General features: G+C 36.7%; 2 protein-coding genes across 3 annotated transcripts; one reads left to right on the plus strand and one right to left on the minus strand.

Annotated features, from left to right (window-relative positions):
* On the plus strand, positions 1-2,108 carry LOC107676124 (calcineurin subunit B type 1-like). Its single transcript, XM_016470651.1, has 4 exons — positions 1-10; positions 146-205; positions 366-550; positions 1,666-2,108. Exons 1-4 carry the CDS (start codon positions 1-3, stop codon positions 1,711-1,713), a joined length of 303 nt encoding a protein of 100 aa, XP_016326137.1. The 3' UTR covers positions 1,714-2,108.
* Positions 2,109-9,942: 7,834 nt separating this feature from the next.
* LOC107675525 (ewing's tumor-associated antigen 1-like) lies at positions 9,943-15,809 on the minus strand. 2 transcript variants are annotated; one of them, XM_016469926.1, is made up of 6 exons: positions 15,485-15,809; positions 14,493-14,624; positions 14,332-14,405; positions 14,117-14,226; positions 11,559-13,138; positions 9,943-10,678 (listed from the first exon to the last, which is right to left on the minus strand). In XM_016469926.1, the coding sequence occupies exons 1-6, from the start codon at positions 15,618-15,620 to the stop codon at positions 10,557-10,559; spliced, it is 2,154 nt and encodes a 717-aa protein (XP_016325412.1). In that variant the 5' UTR covers positions 15,621-15,809; the 3' UTR covers positions 9,943-10,556. The 2 variants fall into 2 exon arrangements, with proteins under 2 accessions (XP_016325412.1, XP_016325405.1); XM_016469919.1 differs by having other exon boundaries at positions 14,493-14,627.
* Between the last annotated feature and the right edge of the window lie 6,087 nt (positions 15,810-21,896).

A 21,896-nucleotide genomic window follows, 5' to 3' on the forward strand; every position in this document is an offset into this window, starting at 1 on the left:
ATGAACGAAGGTCTCACGGCTTTGCTGGTTTCAGAGGCGCTCTGTACTTGAGGAGTTCAGATGCATTAACATAACTTGGTCCAGTTAAAGGTGAAGAGGGTAGACAATTTTCTCACCCTCCCGTTTTCTGTCCTTTTTCTTGCAGAGTTCATTGAAGGCGTCTCTCAGTTCAGTGTCAAGGGTGACAAGGAGCAGAAGCTCCGCTGTGAGTCTCTTTCCATCTTGAATTTCCCCAACACTTTCCTTTGGTTAAGGTTAAGTGTTTAGTACACTTATGTTCATCCAGTGTTGATCCAAACCAAAATAAGTGTAGTGCACTGGAGCAAAGCATTCTAGCACCTTTTCTGGCATGTTTGTTTCTGCAGTTGCGTTCAGGATTTATGACATGGATAAGGATGGCTACATATCCAACGGTGAGCTGTTCCAGGTGCTGAAGATGATGGTAGGGAATAACCTGAAGGACACCCAGCTGCAGCAGATCGTCGACAAAACCATCATCAACGCAGACAAGGATGGGGACGGGAGGATATCTTTCGAGGAGTTCTGCATTGTGAGTCATTTCATTTTGGGTCTGGTTTTTAATGTTGAGATACAGTGAAATTTGACACTCCAAACACTTTCATCAGCAATTTCCATGTTCAGCTTTTGCTGAAAATAATAAGAGTAAATAGGCTGAAAATAAACCTAGAGGACCATTTTCACTAGTGACGCACCAAAATGATTTTACTGAAACTGAAAGTTTCTTTAATAATCAATTGAAGAATCAAGTTAATATCACCGTTTTATGATATAATTGTGTTTCTTCTCCATTATGTTGTTAAAATATAAACATTTAAACTGTGGCTGTAATAACTTGTTTTCATGAGATTTATTATATGCATGTTAAATGACAAAGAAAACGGGCTAAGAAAAAGTATAAAGAGTGTGCATATTTAGCATAATCCTGCTTTCTAGAAGCTGTTTTGACATCATTCTGTAGTTTACCTGTTGTAGCTTATATACATTGTGTGCACATAATAGACGCAGACATGGTCAAAACATGCCATCAGAGAATTAAACATCACCATTTTGGTCAGTGATTTTGGCCAAAACTAGAACGAATGAGTATTTCTGGATGCCAATATTTTGCTGCATCACAAATTTTAACCCAAGTATTCATTATTACTGGTTTCAGAGTGTTTTCCCCCAAAAGTTTATCATCAAAATTATTTTATATTTTTTTTTTTTATAAATTCCTGCATTTATGGAAAACTTGGTAGTTTCTATCCATATTAAATTATATTGCAAAAAGAAAAATATTGTCCAGTACTCATGAATGACTGAATTGATTGATTTATTAGTGACGTGAACCTTAAATATAATTAACATTTAATATGAATATAATTAACAGTATTTATCTTAATGTCAATTTGGGTTTCATTTCTTGGCTCAGTTTGTCCACTATAGGAATGTTGTCTCTAAAGTGTGTGTTGGTAGACTACTTGTCAAACAGCTGACTAGTTATTGAGATTTTTGGTATGTTTTAGCAGTGGTGCTTTAATTAGTGTGCTATAAGAGTTTGCACAGTAAAAAATTGTGGGTCATTGAGTTATAACACTTTTTTTTCCTCTGGTTATGAAATGCACTGACATTATTTCCTGTCACCCTCTCCCTTCTCTTCCGCAGGTGGTTGGTGGCTTAGACATTCACAAAAAGATGGTGGTGGATGTGTGAAGAGACGGAACAGGCCCTTCACTGAACACCCTCTTTTCACTTCTCCATTTCTGAGAATCAGCTCCAGATGTTCCGCTAACACGCTCTCTCTCTCTCTCTCTCTCTCTCTCTCTCTCGGTCTGTCGCTCTCTTTCTCTATTTTCAATGGAACTATTTCTCTGAATGATGCCTCTGTTCCCCGTTTTTACTCCCTGAGCCTTGTGACGCCTGCCATCCTAAGTGTTATAGAGCATGAGATTCTTCTGTCCACGTTCTCGGGTATTTAAGGACAGTCAGAGAGACGACTTCTCTGTCGACTACCGAGCGACTCAGTGTGGTGGAGAAGGAAGAGAGGAGTGTGTGTGTGTGTGTGTGTGTGTGCGCGCGCACGTGTGTGTATGCATGTGTGTACGTTCTTTATTTTTCTTTTTGAAGGGGGGATTTTTTTGTATTTATTTTGGTCCTGTCTTTTTTTTTTAAATGATCTAGGTCTACAGGGAGTAAGTGTATGTGAGCGATATATATGACTTGACACTTGATTTCAGTGCAACACGCTTCAAGCATGAAGTGCCAATCGAAACATATACGTGGGATTTAACAATAGCTGAATATTGAAACCGCCAGCTGATGTTCTTCATGTCATGGGGAGATTAAAAAAGTCATCAAGTTTATTATCATCAAGCTTATTGTTTTTTGTTTCCACCTCTTTCGAGCAAATATCTGCTTCAGATCTCACGCAAAATGCAAATCCGATTCGAATTTTCTACCGAGAATGTGTGCATGTATGTAAAGTGTGCTGTGTTAATATTGTCAGGGAGTTCGTCTACCGTCTTGCTTTCTGATATACAGTAGACTAGGATAAAAAGCAAATATATTTGAAGTTGTGCACAGAGTATGGTTTACTTTTAAGACCGGTGTTTTATCGCAGGGGTCGGGTGAGGAGGGACGATCAGATCACACCACATGTTACTGTAGGATGGAAGTGCCATCAGTAAACTTCCTGGACTTTTTTTGTTTTTTTGTGTGTGTGTATTCTGGATTTATTACCATTTTAACACAGCAAACGAATAAGTTTGATTTACCTCTCGACATTGTAGGATACAGTGCATATTGTGGCAAACGGAATCCACAATAACACCTGATTTGAATATTTGTTTGTGGAAATACAAGGTACATTTTTTTCCAACTTGACTGCAGGCAGCATTGTAAAGACCTTAGTAGCTCATATATGTATATTAGGGACTGAAGGACAGATTGTGTGTTTTGTGGGTTCGGGTTTTTTCTAAGCTTTAATCAAGTTGGTTCGCAGCATGTTACCTGAGAGGGATCGTCGAAGTAGGCAAAACCAGATCTGACTGACTGGTCGGTTTCTCTTTTCCTTAGTCATTTCAAAGATAGATCCGTGGGATTGATGTGTTCAAGAAGGGAGACCAAACCAGACGCTTTCAATGCGGATGGATAAACTCGAAGCGTTCTGCCACTCTGCTATTTTGCTTTAAATGTGATTCTCCCGCGCAAACCGGCGTTTTTCGCGCCAGCTGCTGCTGCACGGTGACGACGCTTCAATATGTCTTTCCCGAAGGCCGTTGAGGTCTTGAGATGTGCTTGCATGATACGGGAGGGTTTCTCTCTGATTTTTCTTTCTGTTGAGCATGTAGATCTGATTGGGGGGGGTTCTCTTGTTTACATATGAATCGTACTATTGAGATATTATAATCTTAATGACCGTTACATATAAATATATGGACGTTGCCAAACTGTTGGTAAATGTTTAAATATGGAAATGATTTTAAAGCGAGTTTCTTCACTACATTTATCCATAAATATTATGAAAATAACAAAAAATAAAAATGTAATCCAGTTATTCTGGATTGGTGTCCGTCACTCCCAGCGAATTTTTTCCCTCTCTTTAAAAAATACAATAAAATAAAAGGGGGAGTTATGTTTTATTTTTCTCCTTTTCCGTTCATGGTTTGGTTGAGTTGTTTTGTACAGAATGTGTGTTTGTTAATGCTCCTTGCTTTCGGTTCTGTTCTGTATTTCTTTAGCTGGGGGTCAGACAGCCATCTGTATAGCTTTCGATGGGAGGGAGAGCCGGGGGGGTTTTGGACAAAGGAAACATACAAGTGAATGAAAACCTTTCGCTTTTAGGTTTAACGTTTTGTTTCTTTCTTCATTTCTCTGCATGCTGCGTCATATGCTGTGGGAACCATTGAAATGTCATTCATGAAAATGAGAAATAAAATATTTTGAGACTTGTACAACTGTTTTCTGGGTCTTTCTATTGCACCGCAATTTCGAAAAGCTCTTCACCATTAATTTCTCAATATAGCGGATATAAGACTCGCAGCTTTTAAATGGTCATATTTGATTTGCCATCAATTCGTAGTTTTAATAAAATAAATAAATAACAGTTTCTTATAAGAAATGGATTTTATGAATTCGGTGATGTTTTGTGAAGTCTTTCAAACGTTTGTCTCGCTGTAAAAAGATAAATAACATTAACTTTGTTTGAATTCGGTTACATTCCATCTCATTTTTTCCTTGTGTCTATAAAGTATTATATTTAATAGTGAAATTAAGTGCCTGATCTTGACCTGAGCTTATTTCTAAACGTTTTCTATGTTCTTTAAATACACGCGGTAGACGTAGACTAGATCACTTACCGGGGGGAATGTAAAAGACATAAAGCTGTAATATTAGCTGTTTCCCACTAGGTGTCAGTAAAACACAACTAATGAACGAACGAACTATTGAGTCAAAGATGCAGTCAAAGGGGGAAACCAGTTAGTTAACCAGTTAGGGAAGGTTAGTCGATGGTTATAAAAAAAATAAAGCTTAAATAATCGTTCTGTATATATTAGGTTGGGAAAACAAAATGTATTGCAACGTTCTGAGAAGTTTAGATATTGGTCACAGAAAGGAACCTACAATGGACCTAATCAGGCTAGCATCATATTGTAATACAGCCCAATATTCGACAGCAATGTAGCTATTAAATGAGTCTTTGAGGGATAAAGGTGCGTTCAATGGATTGTACTGTTGTTTACCAGTCCTGGGTACTAACTGATTACATGTTAATCTGGATTACTTCATTAGAATCCAAAATTATGGAACTACTTGTAAATTAGATATTACATTTTAAAACACTCAATCAAACTACAGTTACTTTTTTTGATTACATGATAACATATTCACAGAATAACAATTATTCATAATTTATAGATTCTCCCTACTTCCTCTTTTTCATCTTTTGAATACTCCTTTCTGAAATGGCAAGAAACATTCAGAAAGCCTTCCAGTTTTGTGGACATTCACACAGTCTCCAGTCAGGCGGCTGTAATTACACAAATTTACAAAAATCCTTTCAATTTTAAGAAGTGTTTTCTCAACATTTCAAAATTGCATCAAATACTGATGAACACATAATTTTTTATTTTAATTATCACTCAGTGGGTTAATGTATTAATATGTCTTTGGAAGGCTTTTGTCTTTCAAACACATGAAAATGCACGTTATTGGTTGAATACGGTTAATGGTCATGCGAAACCACATTTTTTTCTCGTTTTTGGTATTTCACTTTATTTTAAAATGATTTCTTTCATTTGACATTTTTATGATTTTCATTAGTAATCCTGCAGTTTCTTCACAAACGCCAGTTTGGGAAAACCCTGACATAATGGAATTTATTTTCTTTCTCTTTGTATTTCTTAACAATAGGGTACAAGATTATCCCATTTAAATCAATGTGATAAACAAGTTAGATCAAAAGCAATCTAAAAGTAATCTGATTACATTACTTAAAATATGTAATATAATGGGTTATGTTACTAACTACAATTTTTGTCATGTAATTTGAAATCAGTAACAGACTTGTTTTCAACGGCCATTTAGATTGTAACGGGCAGAAAGTAGGCCTACACCTGTTTAGAAACAAGTTTCCAAAGAAACGTTTACTACATCGAAATGGTATTAGCGTACCTTTCAGAAGAAGAGTTACCTCAGTAATAAAACACATCTTGTCAAATTAAATCAGCCTAAACTAGTTTGTTAGCCTCAGCTTGTTGAAACTGCTCTCCCAGCTTGACTATACGCTGGTCAGCAAGCGAAAAAATCCTTAAAAGTGGTTCCAGAAAATATCAGGCATTACATCAATATGCTTCTTGAACTACTTTCTTTCGAGGACCATGCAGCTTATGTTTGACATAAATGATAAATGGCCATGCTTATATTCAGTACAGAACACATTTATAATTGCTAGCTGAGAAAAATGCTCAAAAATATGACCCAAAACAGCCTAATAATCTCACCTATTATTATCTCAATCCCATTTAAACCAATGGGAACATTTACAACAGACATTTTCCAACACGTCATTTTTAGACCCCTTGCAGAAACCGAGTCCAGCACAGGATCTTTCTGCGGGAGAGATTCAAGACCAGCCGTATCAGTCAGCATCAGGTGAAGCACAACAGACAAATTAGAACATCTATCAATTACACACACACACACACACACACACACACACACACACACACACACAGTTATTTCCCACACACATGCAGAGACACCAGAGGACATTGATCCACTTCCAGAATCTGTGCCCCAGTAGGACAATAGTCTTGGCCTCGCAGGTTGGCTTTTCTCAGGCCCAGTGTCTGGGACAGCGAGCGATATTTTGTATCGGTGTCCGTTCTGATTGGGAAGGAGAATAATTGATGGAAGTGAGAGAATCGGAGTAAAGCAGAGAGGAGAGCGGGTTCAGCTGGAGTTCAGGTGTATTCTCAGGTGACTTTATTTCTGCACACAGGCTGCTGATAAGCATGTTTATCGAGCAGACAAAAGGACAGTGAGGATCCTGTTGCTTCAGTTTAAACCTGTTCTCCGTCTCCATGTGCTGGCGACGGGACTCCAGACGGGCTCGAAGTGAAGCAACAAAACGCAATATAGGCATAAACGGCACAGTCTCTTACAGAGAATCTGCAATCCCACACATTTAACCAATACATTTCCATTTTTTAAGATGTTTATGATTTAGCAAACATCTTTTAAAAAACTGATTCACTAATAAATCACTTAGATTCTGACTGATTTTTTATTGTTTTAAAATAAACCAACTCATTTAGCCAGCTAAATGAAAAATGCATAATAATAATAAAAATGCCCATAACTTTTCCAAGCCTAGGAAACGCTCTAATTATACTAATTTACAAAAAAATGCAACAAAACCACACAGAAAATGTGTATTTCAGATAGCGAAGAAATTAAAGTCAACTCTATATTTATTTTACTGAGTGAAATACACATTTCTGTTCATTTCCTGTGCTTGAAAGGTGTGTATGACATAAATATTCATATTTGTTTCCTTACTAAACAGTAAATATTTAAATAAAATTAAGTATGAAAATACTTATGAAATGTTACTAAATATAAAGGTTATATGAATAAATATTTAAATTTATTACATTTATATAAATAATTTTTAGATTTTTTTATATAAAACAAAAAAAATCTAAATTCAATAACTAAAAAAAAAAAAAGTAAATTAATTTTTTAATTATTTACATATAAAGTAAAAATAAATTATGTGAACTTAGTATTTAGAAAACTAACTTATTATAAATAAAATACAAACAAAAAGAAAATCAAGGTTCCCAAACCTTCTGGCTAATGAATTTCCATGACTTTTTAATTCATTTGTTATAACTGAGCGAAGATTACACTCACAAAAAAACTATTTTTCAGTCCATTAAACATTTTAGACTATAGACTTTAGTTAATGATTACTATTACTTTATCCAGGCTTGGAAATCATCATTTTAAAGTTCCCTGACATTTCCAGGTTTCCCATGATGGTGCCATTTTTAAGCACACAACTGATCAAACTTGATCGATCAAACACAACCCGCCTCAAAAATTTGACAAGCTACCAAATTGGTGTAAATGGGGATATTTTTCAATTTTAATGGCAGCCACGTCATCCTAATGTGTGTACTTGCTAGTGGTTAATGAAGCATAGATGCAGACCTTTGACTTCAGATATGTAATCCTCAGGTCAGCCCCATATCAAAACACACACTAATCTCTGCGTGTACGACATCAAGCTCACCAGAACGCTCCATTCATGCTGTCCTCATCAGAGTTCAGACAACGCACGGTGCAGGTAAGTGCCTGGACGCTCGGCTGGTCAGGTGAAACCGCATCCCCGGCCTGCGGGGGCTTTTCATAGCTGGCTAATGCATTTCCATGACTTTTTAATTCATTTGTTATAACTGAGCGAAGATTACACTCACAAAAAAACAATTTTTCAGTCCATTAAACATTTTAGACTATAGACTTTAGTTAATGATTACTATTACTTTATCCAGGCTTGGAAATCATCATTTTAAAGTTCCCTGACATTTCCAGGTTTCCCATGATGGTGCCATTTTTAAGCACACAACTGATCAAACTTGATCGATCAAACACAACCCGCCTCAAAAATTTGACAAGCTACCAAATTGGTGTAAATGGGGATATTTTTCAATTTTAATGGCAGCCACGTCATCCTAATGTGTGTACTTGCTAGTGGTTAATGAAGCATAGATGCAGACCTTTGACTTCAGATATGTAATCCTCAGGTCAGCCCCATATCAAAACACACACTAATCTCTGCGTGTACGACATCAAGCTCACCAGAACGCTCCATTCATGCTGTCCTCATCAGAGTTCAGACAACGCACGGTGCAGGTAAGTGCCTGGACGCTCGGCTGGTCAGGTGAAACCGCATCCCCGGCCTGCGGGGGCTTTTCATAGTTCTGTGCGCTAGCTACAGTTACACACCGGCAGCCTGATAACAAGACTCGACTTTCAGGAGCACTCATGTGTGCCGCAGGTGTCCGAGGACAGCGGCGTCAGACAGGTGTCAGAGAGCTAATGATGAGAAACAGACCCACGGAGGAGCCTTGCACAACATTACACCCGTTTCCCTGAGAACTCACCCTCAGGCCAGCCAAGATGTAGATGAGTTTGTTTCTTCATGGGAACAGATTTGGAGAAATTTCAGTATTTGCTTAGAATTGTTTCTGCTAGTAAACGGTGCTTTATCTGTGCATATTTCTCTCCTGATTCAGATAAGGCGACTTTTTCAGGACTTTTAGGACTGAAGCGACAGTTTAAAGTTAAAATCTCTTAATGGATTTGTTCCACTCAGCTTCGCAAGATGTTAACTGATGGTCATGTGGATTACAGTGATGTTTTTATCAGCTGTCTGGACTCTCATTCTGACGGCACCCATTCACTGCAGAGGATCCATTGGTGAGCGAGTGATGTAATGATAAATTTCTCCAAATCTGTTCCCATGAAGAAACAAACTCATCTACATCTTGAATGGCCTGAGGCTGTGTAAACTGTCAGCAGATTTTCTATTTTAGGGTGAACTATTCCTTTAAATATGTGCTTGACAGACAGTCAATCTGAAAATGCAAATGTGACCCTGGAGCACAAAACCAGTCTTAAGTAGCACGGGTATATTTGTAGCAATAGCCAACAATACATTGTATGGGTCAAAATTATCGATTTTTCTTTTATGCCAAAAATCATTAGGATATTAAGTAAAGCTCTTGTTCAATGAAGATATTTTGTAAATTTCCTACCGTAAATATACCAAAACTTAATTTTTGATTAGTAATATGCATTGCTAAGAACTCCATTTGGACAACTTTAAAGGTGAGTTTCTGAATATTTTGATTTTTTTGCACCCTCAGATTCCAGATTTTCAAATAGTTTTATCTCGGCCAAATATTGTCCTATCCTAACAAACAAACAAACAAAAAAATCAATGGACAGCTTATTTATGTTTCAAAAAATTGGCCCTTATGACTGGTTTTGTGGTCCAGGGTCACAAATAACAATATAAGGACGTTTAAAAGAAGAAGAACCAGCAAAAAGATCAATACAAATTTATGTTAATTGCATCCATAACTTTTCCACTTTTTATGACTAATTTTCTGAAACCACCTCAATAAACGTTCCATGACTGTGGGAACCTGAAAATAAATGCATTATAAGAGTCAGTATGGTCATATCAGTCTGCAGCTCTTGATATGACTTGTATAACGCTTGAAACTTAGATAAAATTCAGTTAGATGAAAAGATTAAAAATCCAGAGTATTTTTATTAAAGTTACTTATTATTGCCTTAATTACAATGGCAATTCCAACTCAATAAATACTATACATTACTCACTTTAGGTCACTTTAATATTCTGGGCTTCTTCTTTTAGACTCATAAAAGGACAAAAACAATAAAATCAACCAACCAAAGTTTGTAAAATTTCTTGTACATCATCATAAATTAAGAAAAAAAAAATTAACAAGAGTGATTTACTTTAAGCAATGTAAACATTACACTTTTTAAAAAAACTGAAGGAAAATATTTATTATACAATTTACATAAAACCTGCATAAAAGTGACTGAGGTGAAAAAAGGCAGCTACTCCTGATTTTTTGTAATGACAAATGGGGATCTGTTGAGAAGGTCAGCATACATGTTTATCAGAACAAGCGTTGATCTGGGATCTGCTCTCTGATGCCCAAACAGGCATAATACTAAGCATGTGACCCCAGATTAACATTTGGTTTTTGAGCAGTCAAATATTGTACAGATACGAATGACCCTTATAACAACAACAACAAAAAACATTGTTCCTAAAGAGTTTTGGTCCACAAACAAGCGGCATGATAGATCACTCCCATTATAATCCATAAAACCGCAAAGATTTGTTGCTTATAATGGGAATAGTTATTGTTGTGGTGTAGACACACTGTTACTCTTTATATACACGTATACCTGTTTTTGTTGTGCATCTCCACAGTAACAGTGACTCAGACAGGAGCTCTGAGGTTCTGATTGGCCAGCATCCGGAGTCTCCGCCTCGCCACAGCCTGCTGCTTCTTCCTCTCGATCTCAGCATCACTGCACCTCACGGCTCCAGAGTTACACACATCTACAGAAAAACAGTCAATAAATAATCATTTTGGAAACCTTGATGCAAGTCAGATATTTAATGAATATAATGCCAAGATCTAGGATTTTTAATTGAATAAATGTTATTTATTTTTAATTATTTAACAGATCTAGGACCTACAGTACCATTCAAGTGTTTTATTTTAAATTAAAGAAAAAACAATTTAATACTTTTATTTAGCAAGGAGGCAATAAATTGGTCTAAAGTCATAGTAAAGACATTTATAATGTTACAGAAAAAATTATATTTCTATTTTTGAGCAGTAAATCAGCATATTAGAATGATTTCTGAAGGATCATGTGACACTGAAGACTGGCGTAATGATGCTGAAAATTCAGCTTTGATCACAGCAATAAATTACATTTTAAAATATACTCAGTTATTTTAAATTGTAATAATATTCCACAATATTACTGTTTTTGGCATCAAATATGCCTTGGTGAGCATAAGAGACGTCTTTACAAAACATAAAAAAAATTAACTGACCCCAAACTTCTCAATGGTAGTGTATATTATACATGATATGTTCACTATGATTATTTTGCCTATGTTCAATTAAGTGACTATGCAAAATATTGTTAATTACTATTGATTATATGGTTGCATATAAATGAAAATGATCAAATATTCTTCATTTTGCTAATTTAGTAAAAAACAATGTGGAAAATATCCTTGATTATTTTTAGATTTTTTACAGCATTTTACTTCTTAGACTTTTTTAATATAATTATTAATATAGTACTATAAACTAATAAAATTAAATTATTAACTAATTTGATCAAAAATAAAGTTAAAATACACCTACATAACACTTGCACACCACAGTAATAAAGCAAAGAGCATGTGACATTAACTGTACCTTTGGCAATGACCGGCGCAGACCTGAACGAGTCACTGTACGGCTTTCTGAACTGATGACTGTCTGCTGTTCTCACATCTGACTGGAGGACGGCCAGCACGCCCCTCTCGTGACCCTGCTGTGTGGGGGGAACAGCACAGGTCCCCCGTCCCACCACAGACGAGCTTCTCACCTGTTTGAATTTATACGGTCCATTACTTGAGGGGCCAGATGGTCTCGTTGCATCACATGACACATTAGAGTCGAGTCCTGCAGGCCCAGAGTTCCCCGCATGAGCTTTCTGGCCGTACAAAGACACTGATGTGTTTGTATTGGACGTGGAAACATTAGCAGCTGACTTTTTGGGTGGATAAGGATGAGCAAACACTGTTTGCTGACTGGCCGTTTCGGAGGTGCCGTACGGCTTGTTTTGTAGTGCTTTTGCGGTGTTTTGTTGGTTGTTTGTGGCTGGGGTTTCAGCGTTGCCAGAGAACTCCTCAAGATTATCACACGCCTCACAAAACAGATCATCGTCCTCCACTCCGTCATCCCAGATGTCATCAGACGCAAAAAAAGAGTCCAGGTCTTCATCTAAAACACCACTAAAGCCATCTTTGGCTGTAACGGCATTCTCTCCTGGTTGTTTAATGCCTCCAGAGTTTGGATTCTGGTGCATGCTGGGAGGATTGGAATGAGGAGGTTTTGTAGTACCGAGGCTGGTGGACGGCAGCATCTCTTTGGTGTTTGGCTGGAAATGGTGCGTTGAGGAAACAGCATTGAGCTCGGATGAATTTTGAATAGCCTGAAGCTGTCCTACTTGCGTCTTGTGCTGATTCTGTTTGCCACTGAAGCAACTTGGAGGAACTGGCAAAGCTTTACTCGTGGGAAAACCCTGATTTGTGCAATTATTTTCCATGCGATTTCCAATTCTTGGCTTTGCCTGTATTCGAGAGTCCTGCTGAAAACTTTGCTCACTTTTTGTCTGTTGCCCTTGAAATGTGCCACATTTAACATCAGTTTCAGCTTCTTGTTTTTGGTTTGTCATTGCACTGAAAGCATTTTGATTCCCGTGAGTTTGTCTTTGTGTTGAACTGTACTGCGGAGCAGCAAACAGATCTGGATTTTGCGTCAACTCCAAAAGCAACGAGTCATCGAGTAAACCGCCACTGTTCCAGTCATCATCAAAATCATCAGCCTTGTTAACTTGTTTACTGCCATGGTTTTCTGACATAGTGAGCACAGAACCTTTTTGTGAAACACTGGTTTTCACAATGCTGAGATTTCTCTCAGGAGCTTCCCGAGTACAATAATCTGACGCCTGACTAAGACGCCCGCTGAGCCGCTGAGTTGGCCCATCAAAAAGGAAATCAAGATCATCGTCCATCTCCTGATAAAGTCCCCTTTCATCAACAGGCTTCTCGTCATTGGGTTTTAGAGCAGAGCCGCTGTGGGCTGTTGTGAACCGGTCGTCATGTGGCAGCTCTTGTTCCTCAGATTGTTTTGAAACTGGTGCATCTGAGTTCTGTTCTTGAGCTTCATCTTGCCTCATGTTGAAGTCAAACTGCTTCGCCAGCCGCATTAGATCTTCCACAGTGCTCTGTCTGCAACACACACATCAGCAGACATTAGATCAGTACAGAGACTAAATACATACACATGATATACATTTTCCTATATAATTTATACCTATTTTTCGACACCATCTAGCGTTAATCCGTAGTTAATGTATAAACAAACAACTTTGCACCTTTCTGTATTAATATAGTATTTATATTAATGCAAAGCTGTTTGTGCAGCGCAATGATGCCAGATTTATCAATAATTTATTACAAATAATTAGACCTTTTGGATCCAACAAGTTTCAAATAAAGAGTAAATAATAAAAAGATAGTTATTTGAATACGACTTATATAAAAAGTACATTGAATTTATAAATATTTACTCAATAGATAATCCAAAAGCATTAACACATAACTATTTAATATATAACCATTTTTTCAATTGAATTTAGAGCAAGATTAACTAAATTACACACAGTTACTGTGATATACAATTATTCATACCTATACATATGGACAGATGGTCCATGCAGAAGTTAAATTAATCCATTTTCTGATTAATTGGAGAAAAAAAAAATCAACTGAATGAGTTTAGTTTTACTGCATATGTGCGATGTGAATGCAGCCTATTAGATCTCCCACTGTCTATGATGTGATCTATAATAATCAAACTGCAATAATGCAGAGAAAATGTACTCAGTGTTCTTGTCTGGAAACTTTTAGATACTTAAAGCACTCTTAGATACACAAGTGTGAAAATGCATTGCTTGTTATGTATATCTTTGTTCCTTATTACTGTCTATGTACTTACACGCTTTGTACACTATATTTAGATAATTTAAAAATACCTCATTATTTTGCAATTGTTTCATTCATTTACTAATTTGTGATGACATAGGTGCTTATAATTAAATAAGTAATGAAATATCAAATAGCATAAATTTTTAAAGAATTAAAAGTAATTTTTTTAAGTAGAATTGGAATCTGATCGAATCGTGAGCTGTCTAAAGATTCCTTTACTTTGTCGACATGGGCTTGACTTTGGGTTGCTGTACTTCTGGTGTGCAGGGAATGGCACTGTCCCCAATCCACTGCAGTAAAGATGAATCCGCTTCTTCTAGTCTTCCATTCTATAAACAAACAGATACATCACAATATAGCATTTGACATTAACACTCAACTCATTTTGAACTGAAAACACTAGCATTGCGGTAGCTTATGTTCCTCGAGCAAACCTTTGGTGCGATCCGATTGGCAATGTCCGATATATCCACTGCTCTGACATTTGCAGCTCTCCTCTGTCCACGACCTGAAAATAAATACACTTCTGTCATACTTAGATACTGCACATTTAAAGAAGAATTTCAAAATGCACAAGTCTAATAGACATGCATACCATGTCGAATGGGTGATGGAGATGTCGTGTCCCATATAATATCTTGATGAAAATCCGGATCATTGCTGGGCGAGTCGTCAGGTATCAGTCTCCTGAACTGGCCTCTCGCTGGACGTGTAGGGGTTTTGAACTCTGCTGTAAAATACATGCAGTTCAAAAACACGGCTGCATCTGACGGTTCTGCGATGCACATTACTTAATGCAGAAACAGAAAACTTCATAGTACTTTTACATGTGGGACTTTCCTATTATGCTATTCTTGCCTTTTTCATGATATTTGATAAAATGTCAAAAGATGGTTTAATCAAAATAATGTAAATTATCAAACTGAGGTCAAGCCTGAGACTGGCCAGAGCATTTTTCTTAAAGTTTGCACACCTATTTGTGACCCTGGAGCACAAAACCAGTCATAAGTAGCACGGGTATATTTGGAGCAATAGCCAACAATACAGTGTATCGGTCAAAATGATAAATATTTCCTTTATGGTAAAAATCATTAGGATATTAAGTAAAGATCATGTTCCATGAAGATATTTTGTAAATTCCCTACCGTTAATATATCACAACTTAATTTTTGATTAGTAATATGCATTGCTAAGAACTTCATTTGGACAACTTTAAAGGTGATTTTCTCAATATTTAGATTTTTTTTTGCACCCTCAGATTCCAGATTTTCAAATAGTTGTATCTCAGCCAAATATTGTCCTATCCTAACAAACCATACATCAATGGAAAGCTTATTTATTCAGTTTTCAGATAATGTATAAATAAATGTAAAAATGTACCCTTATGACTGGTTTTGTAGTCCAGGGTCTCATTTTATTAAAATGTTCTTAACTTTCTTAAATGTAAACACATTGTATTTACTAAACTAAATACTTTACATAAAAGCAACACAACGTTCAAACAATAAGTTGGAGCTTTCAATTGGTCATGACTGAGTCAGATACGACAGAGAAGCCAGAGGCACATTTTTTTGGGTGATCTGTTACCTGTGTTGCGGATCTGTCCGGGGTTCAGCGTCGCTGCTTTAGGGCTGCGTCTCAGTCTGTTTACTTTCGACTTCATCTGCGTCAGTTTGGCGATTTCATTTCGCTCGGGTTGTTCCTGACTGCCTCTGCCCTCCATGTTGTTGAGTTATTCAGAATGCCTTTAGTTAATATATCACCGAGTTGGTGTTATATTATTTGTGCTTTTCGCTGCCATCGTGAGTCTGGATTTGTATAAATTGTTCAAACATTCCGCCAAATACGCAGTTCCTCCCAGGATTCATTGCGGAGACGTATTCGAGGACGTCGGATGTGCGTAGCTGCTACGCAAGAGCGACGCATGCGATCTACACTTCTCTTAAAGGGGTCCTATTATGCTTTTTTACAAAGTCTTGATTTTGTTTTGGGTGAGGACCCCTTTAACAACAAATAATGACAATATAGCTATATAATTACAGAATGAAATAGCTGAAAAAATAAGACTAACAGTTAATTACATGATGATAATTAGTCACATTTAGCGAATGCAGAGCGGTTGTTTCAAGTGAATTGTGCAGTAATTTTAAAATGTACATGTATCAATTTTATTAGGCACAATGCAACAACATCAATGAAATAAGTCATGATAATAGGAATAAATAAATCTTCTGCCAAGTAGACTATTGTAGTTCCTTAGTCAAAATGCGAGGTCACATTTATTGTTGTTCAGCAAATTTCTGTGGACGAATTCAAGCCATTTCCATAGGAATTCCTGTGATCTGGGCAAAATGCTTCTTTAAAGGGGTCATATGATGCGATTTAAATTTTTCCTTTCTCTTTGGAGTGTTACAAGCTCTTGGTGCATAAAGAAACCTTCGTCGAAATCACCGGCCGCGCCGTTCTCAAGCCCACCCACCTCTGCTCACTCTAACCGTCCGGCCGTTCCTCACGCTAGCCCCCGGCCTCTGCTCACTCAAGGCCGCCGTGTGTGACGCTGTTTCTTTGTGAAAGTGAAAATACTTTGTTTGGTCTTCCAAAAATGGACACGACTAGAAATACCAAATACACAAAATAATGTTCTTTTTAGCAGCATCATATGACCCCTTTAAGCAGATTTCGCAACAGGTTCAGACAAATTCTCCGCCTTGACCAACAGAAAAATGCTTGGTTTGAAAGTGATTTCTGTGTGAGCAGTGTTGCCAATTTAGCAATTTTGTTAATAGATTTAGCAACTTAGATGCCCCTTTATCAACGTCTTTCCAAAAAAATCACTAGTGACTTCTTGGACAAACTTTATAGTTTTCGAGACTCACTGGTATGACGTAATAGCAACATGTAGCGATCAAGCTTTAGCTACTTTCCATTGAAAGCAGGAGGCAACATTGTGTATAAACTGTGCTTAATACATCACCACACTATTGACCTTTTTTGCCCATCATATTTCACCAAAATATTCACTACTTTACTACAATAGTAGTGCAATACTTTATACAGTAGGCAACTCTAAATTTATGGGTAAAGTAAGATCTGTGGTAAATATAATTGGACGATTTGCTCTGCAATATAAACTACACATACTATACTGAAAACACCAATTTTGAAGCAGTTATGTTTTATTTTTTAAAAACATATGTTCGTAGTTACATTACATAAGATAGTTACATTACATAAGATGAAATTACATAATGATTTTTGGGGTGTGAATGTGTGCAGTACATCAAAACGTCCAAGTATCGTCAAGTTATGTTTACTGCAGATGTTATTTTAGTCATGAACTGAAAAACCCTGTTATTAAAACCCAAAGCAAAATCTCAAGACAACTCATGGTGAATTAATCTTAGGGGTCTTGACGTCACGACTGTATAAATCTGCTGTAATTCTTTGTTAGAAACCACTGTCATCAAAAATATGACAAAAATAACCTGAAAACGTCTTACGTTGCGTGAGGGAGATACTGATCCTTGATTAATTTATGATTTTACATAGCAACAAAAACTGTAGGAACTATGGTATTTGGGCAAAACTATTGTTTTTCATACCAAACTTAAGTTTTTGAAATGGTTGTAAGCCAATGTTCTGTGATTCCACTTGGGAGAAAACTGTAGACTGAATCCAGTGTGCTCTATTTGTCTTTTCTGATCTCTTGCTGTAGGGATTCATCATCACACTGACAGAAGTCTGGAGCTCTGCATGTCTGTGTCAGTGTCTGCAGTGCTCTGCAATCAGAGCACATTATGTGTGTGCGCTTTTCTGAAATTAGCTGTGTCCAAATGATGCTTGATAGTGATCTCAGCTTGTCAGATCTGTACTTATGGAGTGATTACATTGTATAAATGTCAGCATGTGTCCACTCAGTCATGTATTTATATGTTTATTTTTTGGTTTCTTGCAATGCTTTGCTTGTAGACTGCACCGCTGCAAAGCTGCAGTGTTATTTCAGGGTAACGTAACACAGGAAATAGCTGCAGGATCTGGACATAAATTTAAAGGTGCATGTGATCAACCTCTCAGAGGTTAAGTGGAAATGTACATCCGTTTGATGTCATGCCAAGCTCTTTTGTTAACAGAAAGTTTGACGATTCATTAATCAGTAACCTTAACATTAAACAAATTACTGTTCAAACTGGTAGAATTGTTTGCCTTGCACCATAAAGAAAGGGTTTGTCAATCTTTTAGATGCGACAGACCCCTAAATAATGTCAACCTTTTACAAGGGACCCCCATCCTATGTAAAAGGAAGCTATATATTTATTTTATGCATAAAGTCCAAATTTATACTAATTTAATTGCTATACTATATACTATACCAATTTAATATAGTATTCAGAAAATGTTTAGTTTCCATTAATTTCCATTAAGTTGTTTTTCCTACTCATTATAGTACTATACTGTTATTAAACAGTAGTATACTGTATATTAGTACTATAGTGTATAGTACTATACTGATTTATAAAAAAAAATATTATTTAGTTTATTTATTTTTAAATTATTTATTTATATCTAATTTGTATTTATTTACCTATTTTAATCTATTTATTTATTTTATTCTTCATTTTGATTTATTTATTTTTACACTTTTTAAACAGTTTTTATCTAAACTTGAATTGTAAAAAAAAAAAATGTAGTATAAAAATGTGCAGCTTTGTTTTTTTTGGTCCTTTTTGATATTTAGTTTCTATTAAGCCTATTAAGTTTTTTTTTCTACTCACTAAAATACTATACTGTTACATTTATATATTTATTCATTTTTATCTAATACTATTGTTTATTTGTTTGTTCATTTAAATCTAATTTATTCTTTTTATTATTTAATTTTATCTATTTGTTTACTTATGTTAATCTATTTATTTATTGTAATCTTATTTTTATTTATTTATTCACCCCTCATGTCATTCCAAACTCATCTTCTTTTTTTCTTTTCATGTTTCTTTTCATTTTTGAACAGCAAAAATGATTTGAATATAAAAACGGGACCACTTTTGTAGTGCTGTTGTGGTGTTTTTGGTCCTTTTTGGACATTGATTGATGTTTGATGAACTGTTTTTGGAGTAAAAGAGCTGTATGTGTTCTCATACCAATTTTGGAATGACATGAGAGTAAAAGTCATGACAGAATTTACATTTTTTTGCTGAACTATTCTTTTAAGATATGTTTCCAGAATCACTGTAGCCATTCACCCGTATGATAAATGAAGACAATCTCTTTGAATTATCAAAGCATGATATATTGTGGTTTGGCAATTTAGCTGAGTTTCCTGTGAGCTCTGCCCATGTCGGAAGGGGCCTCACGGGTGAGTCTAATCAATAGAGCTAAGTCATTCTAAACAAGAGCAGACTGGGGATATATTATTTGATCTGACCCATGGCTAATAAATCTCCCATGAACTGTTAAGCTGTCAGGCTGACATGTAGACGGAGGCCTGATTGACTGCCCTGTCACTGCTAAAGCTACCTCACACACACACACACACATACACAGTCTGCACTGCTAGGCCTTTCATTTGACAAATGGCTGTTCTCCAAACAGTCGGTTATTGGGGAAACTCCGTGATATACGGCCCTGTACTGCGCCGCCAGATCCGGTCCAGCTCCGGTTACCCACGGCAGCCTGATGATATCATCAGAAAAGGTACCTAACGACCTCTGCTTGGCCTTTTTTGTGGTTAGGTCCTGATTAGAGGAGTTGATTGAATGTGTGTGTGTGTGTGTGTGTGTGTGTGTGAGAAATTGCGTAATCACTCACAGGCCTGTCTTTGGTGTGGTTCGGCCGAGGGTCGCACAGAGGTCGGCTGCTAACTGTACATACACTGACCCATCAAAAAGTTCACATCTCAGCCTAAATGATTTTGGGGGGCTCATTTCTTGTAAGTTTGTGATTTGACATTCTGATTTGCCGCTTAAGGTCCATTCACACCAAGCACAATAACTATAACGATAACTATACATATATAAATAGTTTTAGGATACGTTTACACCACAGCGATATTAAAACGTGTGAAACGTTTTGCGTACAGATGATGACGTTGTCAAAACGAAATTGTTTTCAAAAACGTGCACTTTGAAACCTGTTTTCAAAATGTTATGTTTTCAGGCCTCCAAAATGCCATTGTCATGTAAATGAATGGCCAAAATGCAATAATTGAAAAAGGTTTAGTGTAAACACCCCTTCAATAATCGGCTGAATTATATGAGGAGTACACAACTAACGATAACGACACAAAGGAACGTAATCCTTGCAATCACCTTTAAAGGTGCAATAGGTGATTGTCTTCTGAAACATTTTTTGTTATGCTGGTTGAAAGTCTCTTCACATCCCGATAGCAATCATTAAGTTAAGTGGTCTAAATGTATTTATCTGTATTTATTTATTCTGTGGAAGGCGTATGACCAATAAATGTTCGTCCAATCAAAACGCTCGGTCCGAGTGTTTTAATTGGCTTTCCTACCTGCCTGTCAATGTATGTATCTGCATACCTCTGCGCACCCGGTTCGCGCAGACAGGATACGTCATCAGCGCGTTCACGCACACTGTGCAGACAGAGCGAGAATGGCAGACAAACATCAACAAGCCGATCTTCCTTCCTTTTATTGTAGTACTTTTAAAGTTTTCTCACCGTGAATGACACATGATGCAGCCCAGCGGTTCCCAGTTCAAGTCCTCTGCGCATCAGTGGTTCAACTGTAAAGTTACGAAGTTACGAGATGCTCGCGTCATGATACTGTCGTGAACGTGCATCCAAAGTGACGCAGTAGAGACGAAAATGTGGAATAAAGTCGTTATTTTTGTTTTCTTTGCGCAAAAAATTATTCTCGTAGCTTCGTAACTTTACAGTTGAACCACTGATGTCACACGGACTACTTTGTCAATCATCTTGGTACTTTTCTGGACCTTGAACGTGGTAGTTACCTTGCTGTCTATGGGAGGGTCAGAGAGCCCTCATATTTCATCAAAAATATCTTAAATTGTGTTCCGAAGATGAACAAAGGTCTTACGGGTTTCGAACAATATGAGGGTGAGTAATTCATGACAGAATTTTTATTTTTGGGTGAACTAACCCTTTAATCAGGTTAGACAACATTGAATTTAACGCAGATAAAACTAAGCTGCGAAGGTCAGACGTACCAACGCACAATATATAAGGGACTGTATTATTTTTACTTGGCTACCCACAATTTTCAAAACTGTTTTTTGGAGTTTTTGTCTACTGAAAGTTTTTCTGAAAGAAGTTTTGTCAGCTGAACAATGTTGTTAAACAGTAAAATCCATTGAAAGCATGTATTGATTACTCATCATTCTTCACCTTCTGACAAACCGCTGCTTTGCCTAATGAGTATAAATGGTGGAAAACACTGATTATTGATTATTATTATACAGTGAAAGAAAAATAAATGCCCTAACTTAAGTGTTATGCTCTGCAATATTAAGATAAATGAATAAATAGTTAATTGTAAGTGAACAGGCTGAATTTTGATTTCCTGTTGATTACTGTAAGTCTGTGTCTTTGTTAAATGAAGCCAGTTGCTTCTTCAAACGAGAGCAACTTCCTGTCCTGGTACAAGCTTTCACAAGACAACCTGACACCCATCTATTTGTCTCTCTTTCTCTCCTCTCTTCGTTTCTCTCTTTGCCCTTGAACTGAAACAGATCCAGAGAGTTATTCAATCCCCTCGTTTCCTCGTTTCGATTGTGGACACCCCTGCATGATTTAAATGGTTAAAACAGTATGTATGTGTTAATCATGCATTGCTATAAGTAATGAATTATATTTTGCTGAAAGCTGCAGTCCGTACGTTTTGCCTCTTTGTCGCCATCTCTGTTTGAAAACCTGGAATGGCAGCTGTGTGCGGAAGTATATTCCATGCGTGGGGTTGTGCTCCAGCGCGGATGAATCTAATGTTTTGAGGTGAATGTGTGGCAGTCAGTCACGGGGTAGGGC

Source organism: Sinocyclocheilus anshuiensis, unplaced genomic scaffold (assembly GCF_001515605.1).
Source record: "Sinocyclocheilus anshuiensis isolate Anshui unplaced genomic scaffold, SAMN03320099.WGS_v1.1 scaffold469, whole genome shotgun sequence".
NCBI lineage: Eukaryota > Metazoa > Chordata > Actinopteri > Cypriniformes > Cyprinidae > Sinocyclocheilus > Sinocyclocheilus anshuiensis.